At 50.0% G+C, this 23,786-nt stretch overlaps 1 protein-coding gene across 3 annotated transcripts; it reads right to left on the bottom strand.

Moving 5' to 3' along the window:
* Positions 1 to 615: 615 nt before the first annotated feature.
* SACK1D (scaffolding CK1 anchoring protein D) lies at positions 616 to 23,246 on the bottom strand. Of its 3 annotated transcripts, XM_088026772.1 has the most exons (6): positions 22,588 to 23,246; positions 17,158 to 17,182; positions 12,693 to 12,765; positions 11,669 to 11,836; positions 6,003 to 6,127; positions 616 to 3,674 (listed from the first exon to the last, which is right to left on the bottom strand). In XM_088026772.1, the coding sequence occupies exons 1-6, from the start codon at positions 23,183 to 23,185 to the stop codon at positions 2,687 to 2,689; spliced, it is 1,977 nt and encodes a 658-aa protein (XP_087882898.1). In that variant the 5' UTR covers positions 23,186 to 23,246; the 3' UTR covers positions 616 to 2,686. The 3 variants fall into 3 exon arrangements, with proteins under 3 accessions (XP_087882898.1, XP_027977832.1, XP_027977833.1); XM_028122031.2 differs by lacking the exons at positions 12,693 to 12,765; positions 17,158 to 17,182 and having other exon boundaries at positions 22,709 to 23,242; XM_028122032.2 differs by lacking the exons at positions 12,693 to 12,765; positions 17,158 to 17,182; positions 22,588 to 23,246 and adding an exon at positions 13,398 to 14,421.
* Positions 23,247 to 23,786: the final 540 nt, after the last annotated feature.

Here is a 23,786-nt window from a genome sequence, read left to right as displayed (position 1 = left end):
ATGATCCCGGGGTCCTGGGATCGAGCCCTGCATCGGGCTCCCTGCTCAGTGGGAAGCCTGCTTCTCCCTCTCCCACTCCCCCTGCTTGTGCTCCCTCTCTCGCTGTGTCTCTATCAAATAAATAAATAAAATCTTTTTTTTAAAAAAAGAAAGAATTCTTCCTGAACCCGGATTTAATGCGAATGGTGGATCTGGCCAGGTTTCTCTTTCTGCCTCGCCTACTGAGAAGCTTAAAGATAAACGTGCGGTCTACCAAAGAAGCATGCTGGTTATTGTGGTATGCACAGGTAGTGGCTTCATTCCACTCCACCCCTGGGCTTCTTCATGTAACTTTTCCTTTACGTGATCTTGAACCTTAGGTTTTCTTGTAAGTCACCTCAAGTTCCCTTAGTAAAAGATAAATATTCCCCAATCCAACTGCCTATGGGGGTGGGGTGACCAGCTCTTCAGCTGACTCCTTAAGTGTTTCAAAAGAATGTCGACCCTGCAGTCTGATTGCGTTGACCTTGCAACTGTATGGATCTCTAATTCAAACGAATCAGCAGGGAGAAAACAAGACAACGGAATTTCAACACTATTTGATGATACTGGGAAATTTTTATTAAAGTTGTTTAGGTAGGATCATGGTATTGTGGTTGTTTTTAAAAGTGAGTTGTTTTTTGTTTTGATCTTTTACAGATACATACTGAAATATTTACAGCCAGGTTTGCAATGGCTAAGTCTGACATTAGACATATAAGGAAATAATAATTCTCTCCCAGGAAGGGGCAACCAACATTTTTGGACCAAATAGTCTGCCCTACTCATCCTCCCCTCCCCTGGGAAAAGGGCCAATAATGGACATTGTAAACAAGGACCCAGCTCACCCTGATGCAGGTGGTCCTCAGACCTCATCTTGACCAGCTATGCCCTGGAATGATATTCTTTCCAAACTTGAATGCCAGAAAAGCTTTGCTCACTCTAAGAGACCTAGCCATTTCCTTGGGATCCCATATTTCTTTTGTTCTAATTTCTAACCATTGGCAATACCTTCAGGGAATGACATTAGTGAGGTTAAGTTTTTAGTTTCAACTCATCAGTGTATTAACTGCCACTTCTCGAGGTACACCCTGTACTGCCCCCACCCTCCTGCAGAGAGTCGTACAACCAACTACTGGACTCCCACTCCAAAAAAACCTGTGTTCCACGCCTACGTCACTGTTTACCAGCCTTGCGGCCTAAAATATGCCACTGCATCTGAGCTTCTGTTTCTTTGCTCGATTATGGGGAGTAACAGCTGTCCCAGCGCTACTTTGTTGCGAGGGTCAAAGACAGAACATAGGAAATGATCTAAATCTGCAAACGGTTTCAATCAACTATACGTTTGTGTGAGGCTTAGGCCCGAGTTGTTTACAACCGGACACGAGCCAGATGTCTGGCCGGCTTCACAGCCCAGACTAAGGCATGAACCCAGCAAATAACCAGCCTGGGGACCATGAGGGAGACCCAGGGCACGCATGAAAACCCACAGGCATGCTCATGATCCAGTGCATGAGCATGTGCCTATGTGGCAGAAGATACCCTCCCCTGTGACAGATCTTTCTTGCTTTGGCCAAATCAGAAGGAGGAGGCCACCCTTTAATTCTCTTGTTTTGGTCTGTCCACACAAACGAGACTGGACAAAAACAGGAATCCACAGCCATACCAATCCTGATTAGCAGGGTGTAGAAACCAGTTGCATGGCCTGCCACAGGACCTGGAATCTGGGATAATTGTCAGTGTCCTCTTCTGCCACTACTCCAGGATATGAGATTGCTAAATCATCGTCAGTACACCCATCTGATGAAATTAGGCCCATGGGGCCACCAGAGTTAATACCAGGGCTGAATCCACGAACGCACACAAAGGCCGCCTTTGGCAGCGCAGCAGAGAACCAAGTTCCTTGTCTAAATAGCTCAAGCTTTTCCTGTGAAGAAAAGACAAGCAGAGCACATGAAAAGACCTGCAGTTGCTGGCAAGTTCCCTCCTTCAAACTATACAGATAGTAACACCGACATTCCTATCACTAAGGAGGGCACAGCCCTGACACTTATTTTACGTCCTCTAACTTTTAAGTGGATATTTTCTCTTTTAACAGTTTGGATCATCTACCTCTTCCCCATCCCAACACTATTTAAAAAAAAAAAAAAAAACCTGCAAAAAATAGCTATTACATGCATTTACTTGTGACACACTCCTAGAGAAAAGTGCCAGAGGGGAAAAATAATACCCGTGCAATCACCACACAAAAGTTATTTATATTTATTTAATACTAAGAACATAGATATCCTAAAGAAGGGACAGACGATAAGAAAGTTTCTTCTTAAACAAGATTTTGATCATAAAAACTAGTGTCATTCAAATCTCTAAAACAGAAGAGCACACATATCTAGAAAAACACAAAATGTATTTTCTTTTACCTGAATTAACCTGAGAACCCCTAAACACTCTCTTTAAGAGATACCAATATTAAAGTCGTGCAAAGAAACTGTACCCATAGCGTTTCAACCATAAAACCAACACCTGGTTTATACATGACAAAAATAAGATAAAGGCATGTAAAAGAATGTGCAGTTTATAGAAGTCAGAGAAAATTGGGGTGACCAAAGATCGGGTGAACGAGCTGCAAAGCAGGGTGCTCGGGGGACGGGTGCTGAATGCTGAGTGGTCACTGGTAGGAGGGATACAGTGCAATATCTCTCACAGACAGCAGATTCACCGAGGCCCTGGTAACATTTCCAGGATGAAAACCAAGGTAGTTCTCAGTCAGGAACGTTCTCCTGGAGAGCATGGCCAGCATGTGGTTGAGCCGGGACCTGATGCCAGCAAAGTGAAACTGGCGCTCTTGATTCAAGTTCCTAAAGGAGTCTCGCAAGCACAGATCCAAGTGGGGGGCACCCCAGAACTTGGAATGTCCAGTGGGGACAAAGTCAGTGGCTCTGCTGGACGCCTGGGAACCCAGGGAGCTCGCCACGGAGCCCTGCGAGGACAGAGAGGAGGAAGATCTCAAACTGGAAGATCTTGACACAGACATCCTGGACACTGGTGACCCTTCTTTAGACTGGGTGCCCTGAGAAAAGAGAACGTTCTCATCCACATCAGTCTGGGTGGTGGCCGACGTGGACCGAACCACGGTTTGGGAGCTCGCCACCCTGGTGGTGACTGCGGTCTGGGTCCCGGCACACGCCGTCGCGGCGCTGGCCTGGGTCCCCGCATCACTCACGCTCACTGCTGGGGCCTCCTCTCCTGCCTCCGTCTGAGTGGCAGCATCGGTCAGCCTCCCGCCCTCTCGTTTGTCCCTGCGGCTGTTGAAGTCGTCCTTGTCACTGATGGTGGAGGACTCCGAGTCATGGCGCCTGGCCTCTGCCCCGCCCTCGGTGGGCGCCTCGAACCCCAGCTCAGCCTTCTTGGGGGTGCTTGAGAGCCGGGCCAGCCGCAGGCGCAGCAGGTTGCCCAACGTGAGCTCCTTAGACAGAGGCTTCGGGTTGACTAGATGGTCAAACTTGCCGCTGATCCGGAAGTTGGACAGCAGCTTGGAGCTGATGGGCTTCGACTCTGCGTACAGGATTCGGAACTCCAGATCAAAGTGTTCAACCACTTGGCCAGACAGGATGACCAAGTTACTGCTATTTAATTTGCCATCTGTCCACGTAAAACTTAAGGATTAAAAACAAACAAAGAGAAGCTGGTAAGGATGAGCAGTCTCCTTACTGTTTACTTACTGTCAAACTGAATAATAAAGCCCAGGTACTCTCCTCCAGGAGTCACAGCTCTGGCGACAGCATACCTACCAGGCGGTGTAAATTCAACCAGCCTTACCCCGGGGTCTGACATACGTATGCATTAAGATAAGTAAAAAGGCCAGCTCTTTAACCAACACACTAAGACCCACACCTCCTCAGCCTCGGAATTTCTAAAAACTAAAAAGGGCTTTAAAAATATTCAGGCCAGGGCTCTCATTTTAGAAGTGAGGAAACGAGCTAGTGATGTCCCAGTGGGAAGCTGGTGGTAGACCCTAGACTAGACCCCAGTCCTTAAGATTGCTAGTGCTCTGCTCCTCTAATACTGTCATTTTCAAAGGGAGACAGTACTGTCATTCTAAGGATGATGCTGCTGCTCCGAGCACATTCCGAGCTCCTTAGTGGCCATGTGCCCCTGCCTGTCCAGCATCCCTTCTCCTTCCTCTAGTGATAGAACCCCACTCACCCCAGCCAAAAGGCATTCCTTTATGCATCTTCTCCAATCACAAAAGAGGTGGACATATGACCCAGGCTGGCCACCAGAGTATCCCATTCCCTTGGGTCAGGGATCTACCCAGGGTGGGCACATGGCCTAGCGAGGACCAAGGAATTTTTCAAGGACTGATGCCAGTGCAAACAGAAAGAAAGTCTCTCTCTTTGGGAGACAGCTACTAAAGACTATGTAAGTAAGCCTGGACCCTTGCCTTCAAAAGGATAAGCCTTACTGAGAATAAAGATCAGCTAGAGAAAAGCAGAACCAGGGGACAATATTCTGATAAACATATGTCCTCCAGGTCAAGACAAGCTGAAAACCAACTGCACCTTTCTACACTTCCAAGTTATGGGACTCAATAAATTCTATTTTGCATAAAGTCGTTTGAGCTAGCTTTCTGCACTCGCAGTCACCCCACTGATAAATAAGTTTGTATCAAGAATAGGATATTTTAAAGGAGATCATAACACATAGTGTCAACTCTGTCTCTGGCAACCAAGAATCCTTGCTGATGCAAATCCTATAAGAACTGCCTTCAAAGCGGGAGAAGAAAGATTCTTTTGAAAAACCCTCAATGAGGGTTGAAATGGAAAACCCTCAATCATGCAAACAAGACACCTACCCAACACCATGATTATGAAATGCCTTCAACAAATAGAAGCTACCATCTTCATCCTTATCCTCAATGGTAGTATATTTTTTTTAGAGAGAGTAATGTAATTTTTATATTTTATATTTTAGAAGATCCAAAAACCATTTGAGACTAAGTTTGTATAATGTAGATAAAGCCTATTTTGGATGAAAATCCAGTTTCTTCCAGTTATTTATGAACATCTTATGAAAGGAGGTCTCAAGGAAGAGCGTGAATTTTGCTCTGAGCAATGACGGTACTGTCTGCAAGGACAGCATCGTGAGTTTGCTGATCTGACCACCTCAGCTTCCACAATCCTTTCCATGTCCGCCTTTACCCAGGGCTGACACATCGTCACCACCCAGAGATGCGTGTGTCTTCCAAAAGGAGCTTCTCTTTTCTAAACTCAAGACGTACCTCATGCATACCCCAGACAATCTAACACACAGACACACCACCATCAGATCTGCCCAAGTAAACATGGTATATCTTAACTTCTGGAGATCCATGTGAACCACTATTACCTCCACCCTCTTCAACATCCCGGCACCCTACCATAAGGTGCCACTGCCAAGGTGAGACTCCAAAGGTGGGCCAGAAACAGGGACCAGGGCTTTCTAGACTAAAGCACTGGGCTACAAGGCTTGAAGGAAGGTGAAGGATTTAAGCGTAAGGTGACAGCTTCAGCTCTGCCCTCCACTGATGCTGAGGCCTGTGACTGCCCTTACCTGCAAGTGAGCAGGGACGAGGGACAGGGGGAGGTCAAAGGCCCCAAGGAACAGGATCTGAGACTGCTCCTGTCACTGGTAACCCCTGGTTCAGCCACGGCAGGCCTGGCCGAGGCTGGAATCGACTCATCCACTGGGGGTCTCCAGGCAAGTTTCAACATCTACACTTTAGTTCTGTGGCCCATAGGGTGGGGGGGAAGGGTGACCCCACACCCCGACCACCTCGTGAAGGAGGAGGCTCTGACTGATATACTCACACCCACAGACGCACACCAGTCGGAATCCTTGGCCACAAAGACTCACATTGAGAGGAAAAAGCAGCTTTTACTTTTATATAGCATGCACCTTCTACAAAGGTTAGAGTAGCAAGCACGGGCAGGCTAGAGACTTACCTATAGGAGCCTGTAGCCACTCGAATGCCATCAATCAGTGTGAATTTTTCATGAACCTGCCCAACTATCTTAGTTCCCGACCTTGCATAGTAAATATTTCCAGTAATGGTCCGAACGGTCATCAGCTGTCGGCAGGGAATGGGAGAAAAGGAAACAACAGTCCAGTGAGCAAATGATAAGAGGGCTTGGTTTATAATTCCCCAACAGACGCACTCATTGGCAAAGGAGTGGTCCCCAGGCCCCTTCAGGAACACCATACAGGGCACACGAGCCAACAGTGTTCAGGACTCAAGGAATGCGACCTCACTGAGTCCACCTTCTTGTGAGCCCTTTGCTCACACTGACTTTTGAGACTCTTGGTCCATGTGTACATGTGCTTGAAAAGAAGACTCACTGTTGGGGATATGACACAACAGAATCCAAGAAGTGATTTTGAAACAAAACATGGGGGATAAAATCATCAAAGAAAACACGCTAGTAATAAATATCATTTTAACAAAGGCTTAAAGAAGCTAGCCTGCTATTTCTCCTACTTTTTTATTTAACAGCATCAGTAATGAATAATAATCCTCATCTACCCCACAACCATGAGTATGGAAATCAGGATAAGCCTTCTCTAACATGGGACTTCTGAGGCTGAAACACTCACATCACAAGGGGCTTAATCAGCAATGTCACATCTCTTGTAAGAATGAATTTACCAAAAGGGCACCAACATACTGAGGCCCCATGGTGCATAATGTGGGCATAATTATCCTTATAAAACGACACATGGAAACATATATCCAATGGTACGTAAAGTACTAAGACCATCTGCATTCTTTGGGGCAAATCAGCACTGACTAAACTATATACCTTTAGAAATCTTAACATGATTCAAATGAAATGTTTAAGATATTTGTTCGACTCCCTCCTTCATTCCATAAACAAAGGAAGCCCCTACAATGTGCTGAGCCTTGAAACAACAGAGATATCAGGCATGCCCCTTATCTTTAAGGACTAGGAGAGAGGAAAGTAATGCAGGATGAAAAACCGCAACAAGATAGGACACCGTCCAGAGAAGTGAAAACCTACATCTACACAAAAACCTGTGCACGAAGATCCATGGCAACTCTCCTCATAATAGCACAAAACTGGAAACCATCCTCAAGCCCTTCAGTCGGTGACCAGTTAAACAAACCATGGGACAACCATAGCCCATGACATGACTCAGCAGTAGAAACAACAAACTACGGATACACACAACAATTTGGGCGGATCTCAAGGGCTTTGTGCAGGACGAAAAAAGCCAATCTCAACAGGTTACGTAGTGGTGCACCTGGGTGGCGCAGTCGGTTAAGTGGCCGACTCCTGGTTTCAACTCAGCTCATGATCTCAGTCGTGAGATCGAGCCCCACGTCCAGCTCCGCGCTGAGTGCAGACTCTCCTTCAGAGTCTCTCTCTCCCTCTCCTTCCGCCCCTCCCCCCTCTTGCTTGCACACATATGCGTGCGTACTCTCCCTCTCTAAAATAAATAAATCTTAAAAAAATAAGTCACATACACTATGATTCCATTTCTAGAACATTCTCTAACTGACAAAACTATAGAGATGGGGAACAAATTTTTTTTTAAGATTTTATTTATTTGACACAGAGAGCAACAGCGAGAGAGGGAACACAAGCAGGGGGAGTGGGAGAGGGAGAAGCAGGCTTCCTGCCGAGCAGGGAGCCCGATGCGGGGCTCGATCCCAGGACCCCGGGATCGTGACCTGAGCCGAAGGCAGACGCTTAACGACTGAGCCACCCAAGCGACCCAGAGATGGGAAACAAATTACTAGTTGCCAGGGGTTAAAAATCGGGAGGAAGGCACAGATAGGGGAGCAGATGGGACCATAACGGTAGCAAGAGGGAGATCATTGTGACAGGACAGTCCTGTATTGTGATGGTGGGTGCAGATACACATGTGTCCACATGTGATGAAATGGCGCAGAACTACAGACACATGTTGTACCAACTCCAATTTCCAGGCTTTGATTTTGTACTCTAAGTTACTCAAGGTGTAACCGCTGGGGGAAACTGGGTGAAGGACACGTGGAACCCTCTATCTACCTTTGGAACTTCTGTGAATCTGTCATTTTTTCAAAATACAAACAAAAGCCAAAACAAAACAGTATGGTATGACATAACATCCCTTCTGTGGTCTTACCAAAACACATATCTGAATTTGGCCATGAGGCAATGTCAGACAAACCCAAACTCTACAGAAAACTGGCTAGTGTTCTCTAAAAGCATCAAGACCCTAAAAGACCAAGGAAGACAGAGGAACAGTTCCATAAGAGAGGATGCTAAGGAGACATGACAACCCAATGCAAGATATGGTCCTGAGCTGGATCCTGGACAAGAAATAGAGCATTTGTGGGGGCGCCTGGGTGGCTCAGTCGTTAAGCGTCTGCCTTCGGCTCAGGTCCTGATCCCAGGGTCCTGGGATCGAGCTCCGCATCGGGCTCCCTGCTCGGCAGGGAGCCTGCTTCTCCCTCTCCCTCTGCCTGCCTCTCTGCCTACTTGTTTTCTCTCTCTGTCAATAAATAAATAAAATCTTTAAAAAAGAAAAAAAAAGAAATAGGGCATTTGGGGAATGATCAGTGAAACTGATAAGATCTATAAATTAGTTAACAGTATTATATCAAATTTATTTCTCAATTTTGAAATTTGCACCAAGGTTTACAAGATGTTAACATTTAGACAGTTTGGGCAAAGAGTATTCAGGAATTCCCTATATTTGGGGGTACCTGGCTAGCTCAGGTGGTAGAGCCTGTGACTCTTGATCTCAGGGTTGTGAGTTTGAGCCCCCTGTTGGGCATGGTGCCTACTTAAAAAATAAAAAACAAATAAAAAAAAAAGGAATTCCTTATTTTTGTAACTCTTGTAAATTGAATTGTTTTAAAATAAAATTAAACAAACAAAAAAGCTTAGGAACTTCCAAAAAGTTGTACACATACATGGAACAGGCAGGGGTGGGGAGGGCAGGGGACAGTTGTGGGGGGGGGCTTCCTGGAGGAGATGCTAGTTCCTGATCCAACCTTTAAAGATCAACATATAACAAACAAGCATTTAAAAATATCACTATGGGTACATTTTGGTGTGGTTTTGTACATGTTTCCCTTTGGCACTTACCTGAATGTCATACAGGCCCCTGTGATTGTGGCCAAAGCACTTCTGAGTTGTCTACACACAAATACATGACCAAGTTCCTACAGACAGGACACCCACTCAGAACCAGCCACGGAGCCAGGGTGGAGGTCAGCCCCACTGGGTGAGGGACAAATTCACCAGCAGACGTGCCCGGGTGAGAAGCCACCGAAGATGGTGCTTCTCTAGGAAGAAGTTAAGACACGAGAAAATTGCTGAAGCCAAAGGTACAGACCTTTCGACTCTTCCCTGGGGCAGCATTCAACAGTGTGCAACCAAATCCGTAGGTAATGCTGGATTTCCTCGGAGTGCATGGGTTGCAGCCAATGTCCCGATCAGAGCTGCGGCCAGAGCCACTCTGTGAGATTCCTACTGCTGACACACAGCCTTAGTTTCAGACAGACAGCCTCAGAGTTCCACAGGGGCAACCTGCATTTCTTCACTGGGTTCTAGGTAAGAGCCAGCACAGGTTGCGTATCTAGCTAGATGAGAACGTGCTTTTCCGTGCCCAACGTGCATTTTCCTGGGGCCCCCCTGACTTCCCATTTCAGCTACTGTTGGGTCACGTGGCTGGACCATTTCATTCTGGCTCCAAGCTCCAATTCTACCTCCACCGTGAACATGAATATGCTTTGTAGCTGCAGCAACCAGTAACTACCTAATTAAACCCAATCCTCAGGTTCCTCATTAGGGAAAACCACCCCCAAGAACTCTGCGGGGGACAGTAAATGGTGAAATTTTGTAGACCAAGTTACTTGTTAATAACAAGGTGGTAAGCTGATGTCCACTACACAACTAGCCTACAGTACCAAAGCCCAAATTCCAGTTCGGTTTGTTTACTGCTTTCTTTCCAGTACCTAGAACAGTAAGTGGCTCAGAGAAAGTGCTCACACAGGTGATGAACCAAGGGGATGAATTAAGTCCCAAAGCTCACAGCTCACATTAAGATGCTTGATTTAAAAAGATGAATAACAAATATGATTTTTCTTGCCTCTTTCCACTACAGAGAATCGGCTAGCTGACTTACATAACCTTACATTTAAATACTTAAGCTCAAATTTTTTTTAAAGGTTTTATTTATTTGACAGAGAGACAGTGAGAGAGGGAACACAAGCAGGGGGAGTGGGAGAGGGAGAAGCAGGCTTCCTGCTGAGCAGGGAGCCCGATGCAGGGCTCGATCCCAGAACCCTGGGATCATGACCTGAGCCGAAGGCAGACGATGCTTAACGACTGAGCCACCCAGGAGCCCCAAGCTCATTTTATTATTTTCATGCTCAGAGCAAAGGATATAAAAAGCCTAATTTTATAAGAATGAGAACCAAGAGGCGCCAAGAGCTGAGCTCCTGGTTAGGACAGAGCGGGACATGAGGGGCAAGCCAAGGTTTGAGTCCTGACTCCGTGGTTCCTTTTTTTTTTTTTTCCTAGTCACGGTGGTAACTTATTTATTTTTTATTTATTTAAATTCCATTAACATGGATAATAACTAGTATATTATTAGTTTCAGAGGTAGAGTTCAGAGATTCATCAGTTGCATATAACACCCAGTGCTCATTCCATCAGGTGCCCTCCGTAATGTCCATCACCCGGTTCCCCCATCTGCCTACCCACCTCCCCCCCCAGCAACCCTCAGTTTGTTTCCTATGATTAAGAATCTCTTATGGTTTGTCTCCCTCTCTGGTTTCATCTTATTTTATTTTCCCTTCCCTTCCCCTATGTTCATTTGTTTTGTTTCTTAAATTCCACATATGAGTGAAATTATATGATAGTTTTTTTTCTGATTGACTTATCTCGCTTAGCATAATACCCTCCAGTTCCATCCACGTCGTTGCAAATGGCAAGATTTCATTTTATGATGGCTGCTAATATTCCATTGTATATATATACCACATGTTCTTTATCCATTCATCTGTCGATGGACATCTGGGCTTTTTCCATAGTTTGGCTATTGTGGACACTGCTGTTATGAACATTGGGGTGCACGTGCCCCTTCGGATCACTACACTTGTATCTTCGGGGTAAATACCTAGTAGTGCAATTGCTGGGTCACAGGGTATCTCTATTTTTTTTTTTTAAGATTTTTATTTATTGAGAGAGAGAGAGAGAATGGTAGAGAGAGAACATGAGAGGGAGGAAGGTCAGAGGGAGAAGCAGATTCCCTGCTGAGCAGGGAGCCCGATGCAGGACTCGATCCTGGGACTCCAGGATCATGACCTGAGCCAAAGGCAGTCGCTTAACCAACTGAGCCACCCAGTAGCCCAGGGTATCTCTATTTTTAACTTTTTGAAGCACCTTATACTGTTTTCCAGAGTGGCTGCACCAGCTTGCCTTCCCTGTGGTTTCTTTTCTGTAAGATTTCAGGCAAATGGCTTCTTTGTTCATGGCCTCAGTTGCCTCTCCTGTCATGGGGATCCCCCGCCCACCACTGTACAGACCATGTAGGTCTCGGACGCTCAGTCATTATGCTGATTGTGGGGAGACTGGAAACGTGTAACACAGACCTTCTCCTGCTCAGGATGCACTTTCAGATCCATGCACATATCCAAAAACTGCGAGAGCAGAGCCTGGTCCAGAAGGATGTAGACGGCAACTCCCTGTTTCCGACTTATTTCCTGCAGGTCCCTGAAGATGTCGATGTCCGTGAAAACATCCATCACCACGGCGATCACCTACAGAGAGGCAGCCGAGGGAAGAGCAAGCGGTCAGCTCACGGGAACACCAGCTCACAGCTCACTATGCAGACTCTGGAGCCCACCTCAGAGCCGGGAAAGGCTCCTTGCCCTATAGCACCCCTCCCGTCCCCTCCCTTTCCCTTCTGCACTGTCCGTTTGCCCCCAGCCACGGACACTTCCATCCCCAAAGACACGCAGGCCACTGTACTCTACATATCTGGACTTGGCCCAGCTGAGCCTCCCGACCACCTCCCAGCCACCACCCTCCGCACCACCCTGGACCAGTCCTTTCTTCTCCCCTGCAGCACGGCTCCATTCATGCCTGCTGTCCGATCTTGCACACTCAGCATCAGACTACAGTTCACAGCTGCCTCAGCCATGCAGCCCCAGGCAAATTACAGTCATTTCCAAGGTCTGGTCCTGAGTCTGCAAAATAGGTGTGTAGCCAGAACCAAATGACAAGGTACAAAGGATCCCGCGAGTATCTGTTCGTTGATTCCCTTCACCAGTCCAGAGTCGGAGCGTCTGGACACTTCAACACAGGGAGACATCTGCCAGAACCTAGCTTTCCTTGCTGGAGACAGGCCGCTCCAGGCACCAAGCCTCTTGTCACGCCCTCTGCAGTTTAAGAGCGGGGACTTCAGTGAGGGTGGGAGGGGGGGGGTGTCAGAACGTGCAGGCTTAGCACAAGCTCCTGAAAACCGGGCCAGAGCGGGCCTCCCTGAGCTACCATTAGGAGCAGCCTGGGCTGGAAGTGGGTCTCCCTCCTCACTTCCACAGCAAGAACTTGTGTCTCTCCGTACCACATTAATTCCTTTTCTGAACGTTAAGGTAATTTATTTACGGGTCTCACGTCTTCTGTGGGAACGGAGGCCCTGGAGTGGGATGGATTTGGCTCTGTGGCCCCAGAGGACTCAAGACAGCACCTGACGGTCACAGGCCCTTAAGGAGGTGGGGGTTCAAGAAGCAACACAAAGAGGAGATTCTGTGGGCGCCTGGGTGGCTCAGTCAGTTAAGCGGCTACCTTCAGCTCAGGCCGTGATCCCAGGATCCTGAGATCAAGTCCCACATCGGGTTCCCTGCTCAGTGGGGGGTCTGCTTCTCACTCTCCCCTTCCCTCCTGCTTGTGCTTTCTCTCTCTCAAATAAATAAATAAATAAATAAGAGGAGATTCTGTGGTCTTTCTCCAACATCCCAACCTCGTCTACCAGGATGAGGGACCATGAAACACCAGCTCCGAGGAAGTCGCTGCTATGAGTCTGGGAAGACCAATTTCTCTCTCTGGCTGCCTTTCCCAACGCCCAAGCCCCAGTGCTGATAAAGCCCCAGCTGCTGAGCTATTCTTGGGGAAGGGTTTAGCTAAAACCCCCTGGATACAATGATTTAAAAAATAAGTGTTTTTTTGTTTTTGTTTTTTTAAAGTCGGCTCCATGCCCACCATGGGGCTTGAACTCACAACCCTGAGATTGAGAGTTGCATTCTCTACTGATTGAGTCAGCCAGGCACCCCCAAAAATAAGTGTTCTCTCGGAATCGTGGCATCGTCAGAAGTTTATCACCTCCCACATGGTTTTGTGTGTCCCACGTGGAGACGCAGCCATCCCCACTAATCCAGGGCATCCAACAGAGTGGGCAAAAGGCAGAGAGGCCTGGGCACCGACCCCAGCTCTGCAGCTCACTAGCTGTGTGACCCGAGGCAGGTTCTTCATCTCTCTGAGCTTCAGTTTCCTCCTCTGGAAGAGATAAGCATAGCATCTAGTCAACGGGCTCCTGTGAAGATTGCACAAGACACAGACGGGAGGGCTTAGCTCAGGCAGGAAACACGTGCTCCATCATGCAGCCAGCACCTCTTCAGAGTCCACTGTGGGCCGAACCCTGGACTAAGCAGAAAGACAGCTAGAAAGAATCTGACAGACACCGGACTTATCCTTTGCTGTGGTGGACGTGCTACAGGCACTCAAATGTTCACCAGAGGAGAGCAGAGGATTCCTGGAGGACAGGGCTTCTGAACTGAATCACAAACAAGGACCCAGTTTGGACAGGGGAGTCGTGAAGAGGAGGGCATTCGAACAGGAAGCCAGCTGGTGGCAGAGGAAGAGGCAGGAAATGATGGGGTAGGGGCCCATGTGGCCAGACCTGGCTGAGAGGCATACGGGTGAGCCAGGTCGTGGAAGGCCTGCATCAACCACAGAGTCATCACCATACAGGAAATGGAGGGGGAGGTTTAAGAAGAATAAGGGAGCATTCAGTGGGTTAAGCATCTGCTTTCAGCTCAGGTCATGATCCCAGTGTCCTGGGATTGGGCCCCATGTAAGGCTCCCAGATCAGCGAGGAGTCTGCTTCTCCCTCTCCCCCTCCCCGCTGCTCATGCTCTCATGTGCTCTCTTTCTCAAACGAATAAATAAAAAATCTTAAAGAAAAAAAAAAAAAGAAGAAGAAGAAGAGTAAGGAGTTCCAGGGATGCCTGCATGACTCAGTTGGTTAAGCACCAACACTTGATTTCGGTTCAGGTCAGGATCTCAGTGTTGTGGGATCAAGCCCCATGTCAGGCTCCACGCCCAGCCTAAGATTCTCTTTCCCCCTCTACCCCTCCCCCCATCTAGAAAGAAAGAAATAAAGAAAGAAAGAAAAAGAAAGAAAGAAAGAAAGAAAGAAAGAAAGAAAGAAAGAAAGAAAGAAAGAAAGAAAAAGAAAGAAAGAAAGAAAGAAAGAAAGAAAGAAAGAAAGAAAGAAAGAAAGAAAGAAAGAAAAAGGAAGGAAGGAAGGAAGGAAGGAAGGAAGACAGAAAGAAAGACAGAAAGACAGAAAGACAGACAGACAGACAGACAGAAAGAAAGAAAGAAAGAAAAAGAAAGAAGGAAGGAAGGACAGAAGAGGAAGGAGTTTGAAGTGGCAACCTAACAGGACAGAAGTGGCCACTAGAAGACAGATTGGTGTAGGCTGGAGATCTGGCCCCACCTCCCGCAACCCAGAAGGCACTCAGACATTTTTATTTTTCAGGATTCAGCAATGTTTAGGAGGACTAACAACTGAAGAAGAAAAATCAGTGGTAGAGGCTTCCACATTGGGTCAGGCAGGAAGCAATGAGGGTTGCAGAGAAGGGAATGAAAGGGGTCCATGCAAGAGCCAGGCAATGGACTATGCAGGCAGGGCTGGGGGGTGCGGTGGAGGTAGGCAGAGGCACACTCACCTCCACGCAAACAGGAAACAACCAACAAGCTTGAGAAAGAGGCTATGGAAGGCATTGGGAGGCCTGCACAGAGGATTTGAATGTACTTATATAGGATTGTGTGCAGAGCTCACGAGAGAAAGCTAAAGGAAGACAAATCGAGGGTCAGTCTCTGTCCTCAAGAAACCCAGGCCAATGAGGGACACGGGTGATGCCCAGTATGATGGGGCCGATGGATGTGCATCCAGGTTGCCCATGGAAGGGACCGAGGAACACTGCCAGGCTGGCCAGCTTAGAAAGGGCTGGAGGGTTGCTGGAGGCAGGGACCCAGGAGCAGGGCCCAGAGTATAAGGCACCTGCCAAACTGGACTTTGATTCACCACTTCACAAAACAATTGTAAAAACACCACCTTTGTCAGGTGGTAAGTAAGTATCTAATTTGCTCTTGGTTTGTTTGGTTTTAAAGCCCCAGCCTTTCCAATTCCAAATAATTGGATTTGAACGCTAGGTGTTTAGAGGGTGGATGGAGGTGTTTCTCCCCATAACTTCCGCTATACCCAACAGCCCTTCCTCTCTCACCAGAGCAGAAGGCCTGCAATGGAGGGAACGACCTGTGAGGGAAAGCGATCAGCCTGCCTGCCTTCAAAACCCCACCCCACGCTCCATACAATCGAGTCCCGCAGACTAAACTAGACCGGAGGCTTCTCAAATTTCCGAAGGGACACCCTCTTCACTGAGCTCAGCAATGACCTGGACTCCTTCACTGGCCAGCCGAGTGCCTGCTTTCCAAGGCCAGACCCACGTCCGAGGGGCTGGTGTTCCTGCTGTAGGCCGCTGGGCCCTGGAAGGACACCTGGACTTGGAACGGGTCATTGCCCCCACTCCGAGGCCTTGTGTGGGATGGACAAAGGAGAGACACATCTGGAATGCGGGCATCCCATGCCCATCAAGCCCCCACACAGTCACTGTGGGCACTGCCCTGCCCCAGCCTGTGTGGCAAAGGGCCTGCCCAATCTCTTAGGGCTAGAAAGCTCTGCAAAAGGTGATTTTTGAGAGTCTGTTCCAGGTCAACACCCATCTGCAACTCGGTGCAAATCAGTCATTACATGATACCCGGGAAGGAAACATCCAGCTGCAAAAAGCTGCCACCCAGTACCCGACAGTTCCTGCGCCTCTCCAGCCACATCCAGAGCGGCCACACTTGTGTCAAGTCCCACATCATCCTCGAAGGTGACAAGCCTCACCCAGTCACACCAACTACCCGTTGATGATTTAAACCAAGGGACCCAGTGATCCACAGCTACGCAGCAACAACCACTGTGCTCTTCTCGGTGTTCGGGACGAGCACAGACCATTTATGTTCATTTTCACATGATCTGGAAGCTTTTCCATCTGCTTTCTTGCACAAAAGCTCTGAAGAGAGATCTAGAAATATCAAAACCCCAGTAATTATCTTTGATTTCTGGATGAGAAAAATAAAGCTTGGAGCGGTTAGGTAACTTGCTCACAGTGACACACTTAAGCAAATGCGGGAGCTGGAATCTGAACCCAGGTCTGCGCGACTCCAGAGTCGCCTATTAGAAGACTGTTAGATGAAATGTTATTCCAAACAAGTCTAAAGTTCAGTGTCCAAGGGACTGAAAGCTTGGAACACATCCTGAAAGGATCAGTAGAGTGTCTCACAAAGGACACGGGATGGAGCCCATCAGAGGATGATTGCTAAGACCACGAAACAGTTCACAGAACGAATGTTAAGAAAGCTTTCAACAGGGGCGCCTGGGTGGCTCAGTCGTCAAGCCTTCGGCTCAGGTCATGATCCTAGAGTCTAGGGATCGAGCCCCACGGCAGGCTTCTTGCTCGGCGGGAAGCCTGCTTGTCCCTCTCCCACTCCCCCTGCTTGTGTTCCCTCTCTCGCTGTGTACTCTCTCTGTCAAATAAATAAATAAAATTAAAAAGAAAAAAGAAAGAACAAACGAAAGCTTGCAACGCCCTTAGCACATCGGTACCTTCTCTCCACAGGTGGTACCGCCGACTAATCCAGAATGGACTAAGCAGTCAGGAAACCTCGGGAGCACAGACATTATGTGAACAGCCTGTAGGGCCAGACCTGAACATGGATGCTGGCTCCTCCACTTTCGAGCACCACGTACCCTCTGACAAGATACCGAAGTCCTGCTGCCTTGTACTGCCTGCAAAGACCACTGCCTATTCCATGGGGTCTGCAGCGGGGTCGGTCCAGAGAGAACACCAGACAGCTCCCGGCACACAGGAAGCCCTCCCATGGCAGCATGCGCGTCTGACCCCCAGTTCCACTGCCATGCCTGGGCAGGTGGTTCCACCTGAGCTCAGCATCCCCACATGAGGTCCCTTCTAGCTCTGCAGTCTGACTCAGACACTGTCCACGGGCAGGGCTGCACCCTGACCAGGCACCTGAGTGGCCTTAGGGGGCCACTCATTCCAGCTCTTCCCCTGCAAGAAGCAGGACACTCGTGTCACTCACCCCTTCCTACTGCACCCCGGTTTTCCTCCCTTGCCACCCACAGCCAGAAAGCAAGGACTCGTGCACAACGTGCCCGGAATTCTGCCAAAGGTCTGCTCGCGTTCAAAGATGCCTCAGCCTGCCCAGCGGTCAACAACAGCCCGTCTGCAGCAAGCTTCCCGCCCACCACGTGACCCTCAGACTCCCTTCCTTCAGTTCCCCAGTGCTCCTGCCGGGGAAGGCTTCTGAAGACCCTCCTGCTCACAAAGCAAAAGACGTCTTTTCTCCCCATTCGTTACAGGTTTTAAAAGAACGGAAATCACGGCCTTGAAATTTCTTTAAAAATGTTTAAATAACTTGGTATTATCTTCAGGGTTTAAAAACACGAAAAGCAAATGTCCACAATGGACCCTAAGTTTGCTTGTGCGTGTTGTTTTCCCTCAGTTTCATAATCTGCTATTGTACAGTTAACCATTTCAGTACCGGGACGGAGGGGGTGCCTGAGGGGTTCAGTCGGTTAAACGTCTTGCCTTCAGCTCAGGTCACGATGCCAGGGTCCTGGGATCGAGCCCCACGTCAGGCACCTTACTCAGTAGGGAGCCTGCTCCTCCCTCTCCCTCTGCCTGCCGCTCCCCCTGCTTGTGTTCTCTGTCAAATGAATAAATAAAATCTTTAAAAGAAAAATAAAGTGGTTCTTTATTATTGAGAACCAGTGGTTCTCAACCAGGGGCAATTTCCTTCCTCAGGGGACATTTGGCAATTTCTTTATTTTTCTTTTAAGATTTTATTTATTTATTTGACAGAGAGAAAGAGAGAGCGCGCACGTACAGGCAGGGGGGCGCGGCAGGCAGAGGGAGAGGGAGAAGCAGACTCCCTGCTGAGCAGGGATCCCAGGACCCTGAGATCACGACCTGAGCCAGAGGCAGGCACTTTACAGACTGAACCACCCAGGCACCCCTTGGCAATTTCTTTAAATTGTGGTAAAATATATGATAAATCTGCCATCCTCATTATTTTCAACGGCATTAATTACATTCACAACATTGTGCGATCATCACCACCATCTGCTTCCAAAACTTTGTCATCACCCCACACAGAAACTCTGTAACCTTTAAGCATAGCTCCCTATCTCCCCTTGGGAGACTTTCAAATGTCCTAACTATTGGCAGGGGGGTGGTGCTTCTGGCACCTAGTGGGTGGAGGCCAGGGATGCTGCTCAGGGTCCAAGGCACAGGACAGCCCTCCAGGACAAAGAATCATCCTGTCCAAAATATCAACACTAGTGATGTTGAGGAAGCCTGCTCTGGGCTGACCGGGGCACCCGGAACAGGAACTGATCACGCCACACAGATTCTATTGTAACTCAGAGGAGCATTAAGCAAGATCAGGAGGACCCTAGTTCTCATACATTCGCATGCACGCCAGGGCCTCCAGCAGATTTCTCAGCGGCCACTCCTCCTGGCAGGACTCTTCATCAACACAAGGACCGCTTCTACTAATGCTCAGATTATCAAAAAGAGGCCCAAGGGTGCATCACAGTTCAAGTGCCTCTTCGGAACATAGGCAGCTGGTGAGAACAATGCCTCTGAGTGTGGAACCTCCTGGTAGAATGAGCTTTGACCATGAACTCCCATTCAAAAACCAGAAATACCCCAAGGGCCACTGCAGAAAGCCCCCACCAATCAAGGGCATGCAGCACTTCCAGGGAAGGTCTCTACTCCTGCCTGACTCGTGGGGGCCAGGGCCCAGCCACACACTGATTCACGTGGCAACAGAGACCAAGAACAAAATGATTCATCAACAAATACGGGAGTGTAGGGAAAGGCTCAGGGGTAGGTGTGTCAGAGAAACAAATCCTGTTCCGCTCGAAATTATTCTAAAAATTTCTTGGGAAGCCAACCTCTTGGCTCTCCGGTCCAAAGCACTATTTCCTCTGGCTGTGGTGAAGCCCAGCCGAGCGCCAGGGCAGCAGTCCGCCTGCATTCAGAAGCCATGCTGCACACCCAGCGTGCATGTTCTAAATGCTGTGGCCTACTCGTGTGGCAGGATGCCCACACTTTGAAAGGCGCACAGAAACCAAGCCGACGGAGGGCCCGGCAGATGCATAGCCCCAGTCACACCCCCTCTGGGAAAAGAACTCGCTGAGCGGAAAGGCAGGTAGAATCGCCCGAACTGTTTCGTCATCGGCGGTCCTGCCTCTCTCCTTCCCACCAACTGTGCCAGACACCCTGCATGCAGGAGTCCTAGGTGAGGAAGAAACTATCCGAAAACCAGCTGTCGGGGCTGTGCAGCTAGGATTAGACACCGCCATTTACCAAGTGACCCTGGTTTCTTGTGCCTGTATCCTGACCACTCCAGCCTTCTCCCCAAAAAGTGCAGGAAGTATTAGTACTGTCCTAGTCACTTTCCAGGTTAGAGGATGGGCAACACAGAAATAAAAAGTCCAAATCTGCAGAAACTGTTAAGAAACCTTCAGCCTGTTGAAACCTGCCAAGGTGCCAATCCTCCTGCATGGCAGGAAATGCACGTGGAGCAGTGGTTATGAGCGCAGGCTCTGGGGCTAGGCAGGCGGGCTTGAGCCCAGCTGTGATCTTGGGCAAGTTAAGTGCCTGGTCTCCTCTTAATGTGGCCCCCTCCTAGCAGCGGGAGGGTTAAATGGGAGAATCCGGGTAAAGGGTTAGCACAGAAATTGACCCATTGGAAGTGCTCAGTCCTACCAGCAGGTGTTTTCACCATCAGGACATGGGTGCATAATGGCTTTTCAGGCACCTTCTCTGTGCCTCAGCTCCGTCGCCTGTGGAGCGGGGATGACTGTACCTACCTCGGGACTATTCGGAACATTGCTTAGCAGAGAGCATGATTGTGCTCTTTTAAATAAAGGGGATGGTCTCTGAGGCCTCGAGGCTAACATGTCTCAAATCCAACTCCTCTCCTGGTCCCGATTCTCAGCCGTGCTCTCCCTCCTGTAATCTAATTTGGTAGCCTCACTGCCCACGCAAGCTTAAAAAAACCTCTATCCTCCCTAACTCTGCCTCTCCCGACTTCTTCACCTTGCCTATTCTCCTACCCCCTCACTCAACACCCTCCCAGGCCACTGAATGGCCAAAACCTGTCATTAAAACTGATCCCCTGCCCAATGCCCCCCCCCACACACACTGCCTTAGCACCCACCCTCTTCTCATCAGTAGCCCCTGTGGCCTCCTCCCTACAAGCACCCCACATACCAGCCTCAGCCCTCTCGAACCCATCCTCTCTCATGCTCCCACCAGAATTGCTGCTCAGGAACACCAATGTGATCATGCTCCTCCCTCGCAACCTGCAGTGGCTCCCCATTGCTCTTTAGTGGGCAAAGCCTGGCTCCAGTCTCCTCTTCTACCACTAACCCTGACATACTCTCGGCTCCAGCTGTGAGGAACTTGGTTGCCTCTAAACATGCTGGGTCCTTTCACCCTTCTGGGCCAGTCTCTACCCTCTGGCCTGGCAAGCCCCAGGCATCCTTCTGGACCCAGCTCCAAGGTCACCGCCTTGCCTGGCATTTTCTTTCTTCCACCCTTCCCCTGCTGTCTGTAGCAACCTCTCCACCCATTCCACCAGCAGACTGTCAACTGTCGAGTGCAAGCAAGCATCATGCCCTTCTCCTGTGGCCCTGGGCCCTGGCACAGCATCCCATACACAGTAGGTGCTGAATGAGCAAGCAATTTGGCATCTGGCAGAGATACTGAAAATATTAATCAGATGTAAAGGTAATGTACCACCTTTCTCCTTTAAAATTGCCCAGGTTCCAAATACAGAATCTCAAAAATATGAGTGTGTAGCTGAACGAGGGCACAGAACAGGGCAGGAGGTCCTACCTTGGAATGCCAGTATGACAGAATGCTCCCAGGGCAAAGGGGAGTCTGAACAACAGCCTCGATCCCCTTCCAAGGCCAGCATGTGAGTCGATAGACAGTCTTCCCTCTGGCCTTAGCTCCAGTGCCCCCTCACTACCAGTGAAAAGTGGAGCTGGGCAAGAGGTTAAGGCAATTCCTTCCTCTCTTTCATGGAGAACTATTCATTACTCTTTTAAGTTCCAAGGGCCCAAATTTTCCTCCTGGAGGTGAGCTCTGGAAATGCATCCCACCATCGTGCCTTTCTCGGTCTTTGTAGTCTTCTCAAGTGTCTGCTCTATCAAAAGGACCTTCGGCATACCGATAGCACAGCAGCATACCCACCACACCTACTCCCCCAAAGGCAAGGCACTAGCCCACACTACCTTCGACCCAGTGATACCATCAGGAAAAGAACAGCCAGCATCAAGAACACTGGTGAGAGTTGGGGCTTGTTCCTGGACTTGACAATTTCAGTCCGACTTGAGGCAGATTTCATAAGCCACAGTCAGACACACTCAGGTACTAGCCCTACTGGGCCTAACCATGGCCTGGGGCTTTACCTGCCATGTCCCTGGCACAGGTGACAGCCAGGAAGATGGGCCCTGCCAGTCAGCAAGCAAGGTGGCAGCTAACTATGTGTCTGCTGTGGCACCCACCCTGCCCCCACCTACCTTTCTCCCAGACCCCGAGGCACCCAGCACTCCGCTGAAGTCAAGACTTCCCACCCCACCCATACTAAGAGTCAAGACACCACCACCGAAACCCAGTGTGAAGAGAGATGACCCAAAGTCGGGGTATCTGCATTTTAGAAGGCTAACTGGCGCAGCCCCCCTCGTTCACAGAAAGAGCAATTTCTCCTCTGGTCTATGGCAGGAGGGAAAGGGGCAGCGTTCTCACTTTGCCACTCGAATGTATTTGCTTTCTACAACATAAGACACAGAGCTGTGACTAGCAATAACAGACTCCTAATGCTCCATAGTTGTCGCTGAATGCAATCTTTCCGGAATTTTCCCCTAGGGAATGCACTTCGCAGGAGATGGGATTCAGTGTTGGCTGATGGCCAAGAAAATTAGCAATCTGGGTTGGTTTTAACTGAAACGTGGAACTGGAAGTATTTCTGGTCCCCTCCCCCAGGGGATGTGAATCAGGAGTTGGACCTCGGACACAACTCTCATCCTTGGGGGCTGAGACCAATGTACCTGTGACCAGAAGGAAGGCAAGCAGAGTTGAGCGAGTCGGGGGGTGGGGGGGTGGGGTGGGGCCGGGACCTCCCGGCCCGCGCTCCCGGCCGGCCTGTTTCCCGTTCTTGAGAGGGCCTCCCGTCCGCCCCGGGGCCCGAGGCGGGCCGCTCACCTCCCGCGCGGAGCGGAGCTGCTGGCGCAGCGCGTCCTTGCAGCCGTAGGGGCCGCCGGCGCCCGCGCCGCGGGGCTGGAAGTGCGCCTCGACGCGCGTGGCGCCGCGATAGGCGCCCCGGTAGAAGGCGGGCCAGCCGAGCTCCAGCAGCGGCGGCTCCAGGTCCGACTGCTCGGGGAAGTAGGTGCCGGATGAGCAGTCGTGCGACGAGCCGAAGGAGTCCTCGGCCCCCGCCGCCGCACTCTCCTGGCGGGGCCGCTCGGCCGCCCGCAGGATGGCGCACACCTCGTCGGGGTTCAGAAAGCGGCCCAGGCGCTCGCGCCGCAGGAAAGCCTCGAAGGCGTCGGGGCCGCCGGCCACCAGCTCTTCCAGCGCCAGGCGCCGCGCCTCGCTGTACAGCTCGGCCGGGTTGGGCGGCCCGCACGGCGACAGGCAGGCGGCGGGCAGCTCGTCCAGACCCTCGGGGCGCAGAGCCATCGCAGCAGTCGGACGGGACGAACTGCATCAGACTCGGGCAAGGGCGGCCGTGCGGGCCGCTTTATAGGCACCTTTGAATCTAACCGGCCCGCGTCCCGGCCCTCCCATTGGCTGCCACCCCTAACGCCGGAGTCCGGGCGCAGCGCACGCCGCTGCGGCTCCGCTCCCTGACCTGCCATTGGCTGCCCGGCGGCCTGGGCCCCGCCCCGCGCCGGCTGCCGGCGGCTGCCGAGTCTGTTCTCCGGGGGTCGCTGCGTGGGATTTAAGCGTGGAGACTTCACGCCTTCTCTGATCAGTAGTTGACGCTGCGGGCCTGTGGAGAGCCGAACGGTGCAGGGTCAGCTAGAGAGGGGGTGCCGAGCCCTAGTGGCGGTGCTGCCCGGGGCGGCGACCCAGACCCCCGAGCCCGAACTGAAACCCGAGAGCCCGGCCCCCCCATCCTAGCGCGCCCCCTGCTGGCTGTCAGAGCTCGGGTGTGTGACCAGCCCTGTTGTCTTCATCCCCTGCATTTAAATCATTCGTAAATTCCTTCAAGAATACCCGCCCATCTTAAGCGTTACTCCTTTGATTACACCTTCAGGTAGCTTTCCCTTTTCTCACT

The sequence above is a fragment of the Eumetopias jubatus genome, unplaced genomic scaffold, assembly GCF_037043125.1.
Source record: "Eumetopias jubatus isolate StellerSeaLion01/CBP00866 unplaced genomic scaffold, mEumJub1_p1.0 scaffold_9, whole genome shotgun sequence".
Classification (NCBI taxonomy): domain Eukaryota; kingdom Metazoa; phylum Chordata; class Mammalia; order Carnivora; family Otariidae; genus Eumetopias; species Eumetopias jubatus.
Note: the sequence above shows the minus strand (reverse complement) of the source record. Positions and strands in the feature narration are given on the sequence as shown.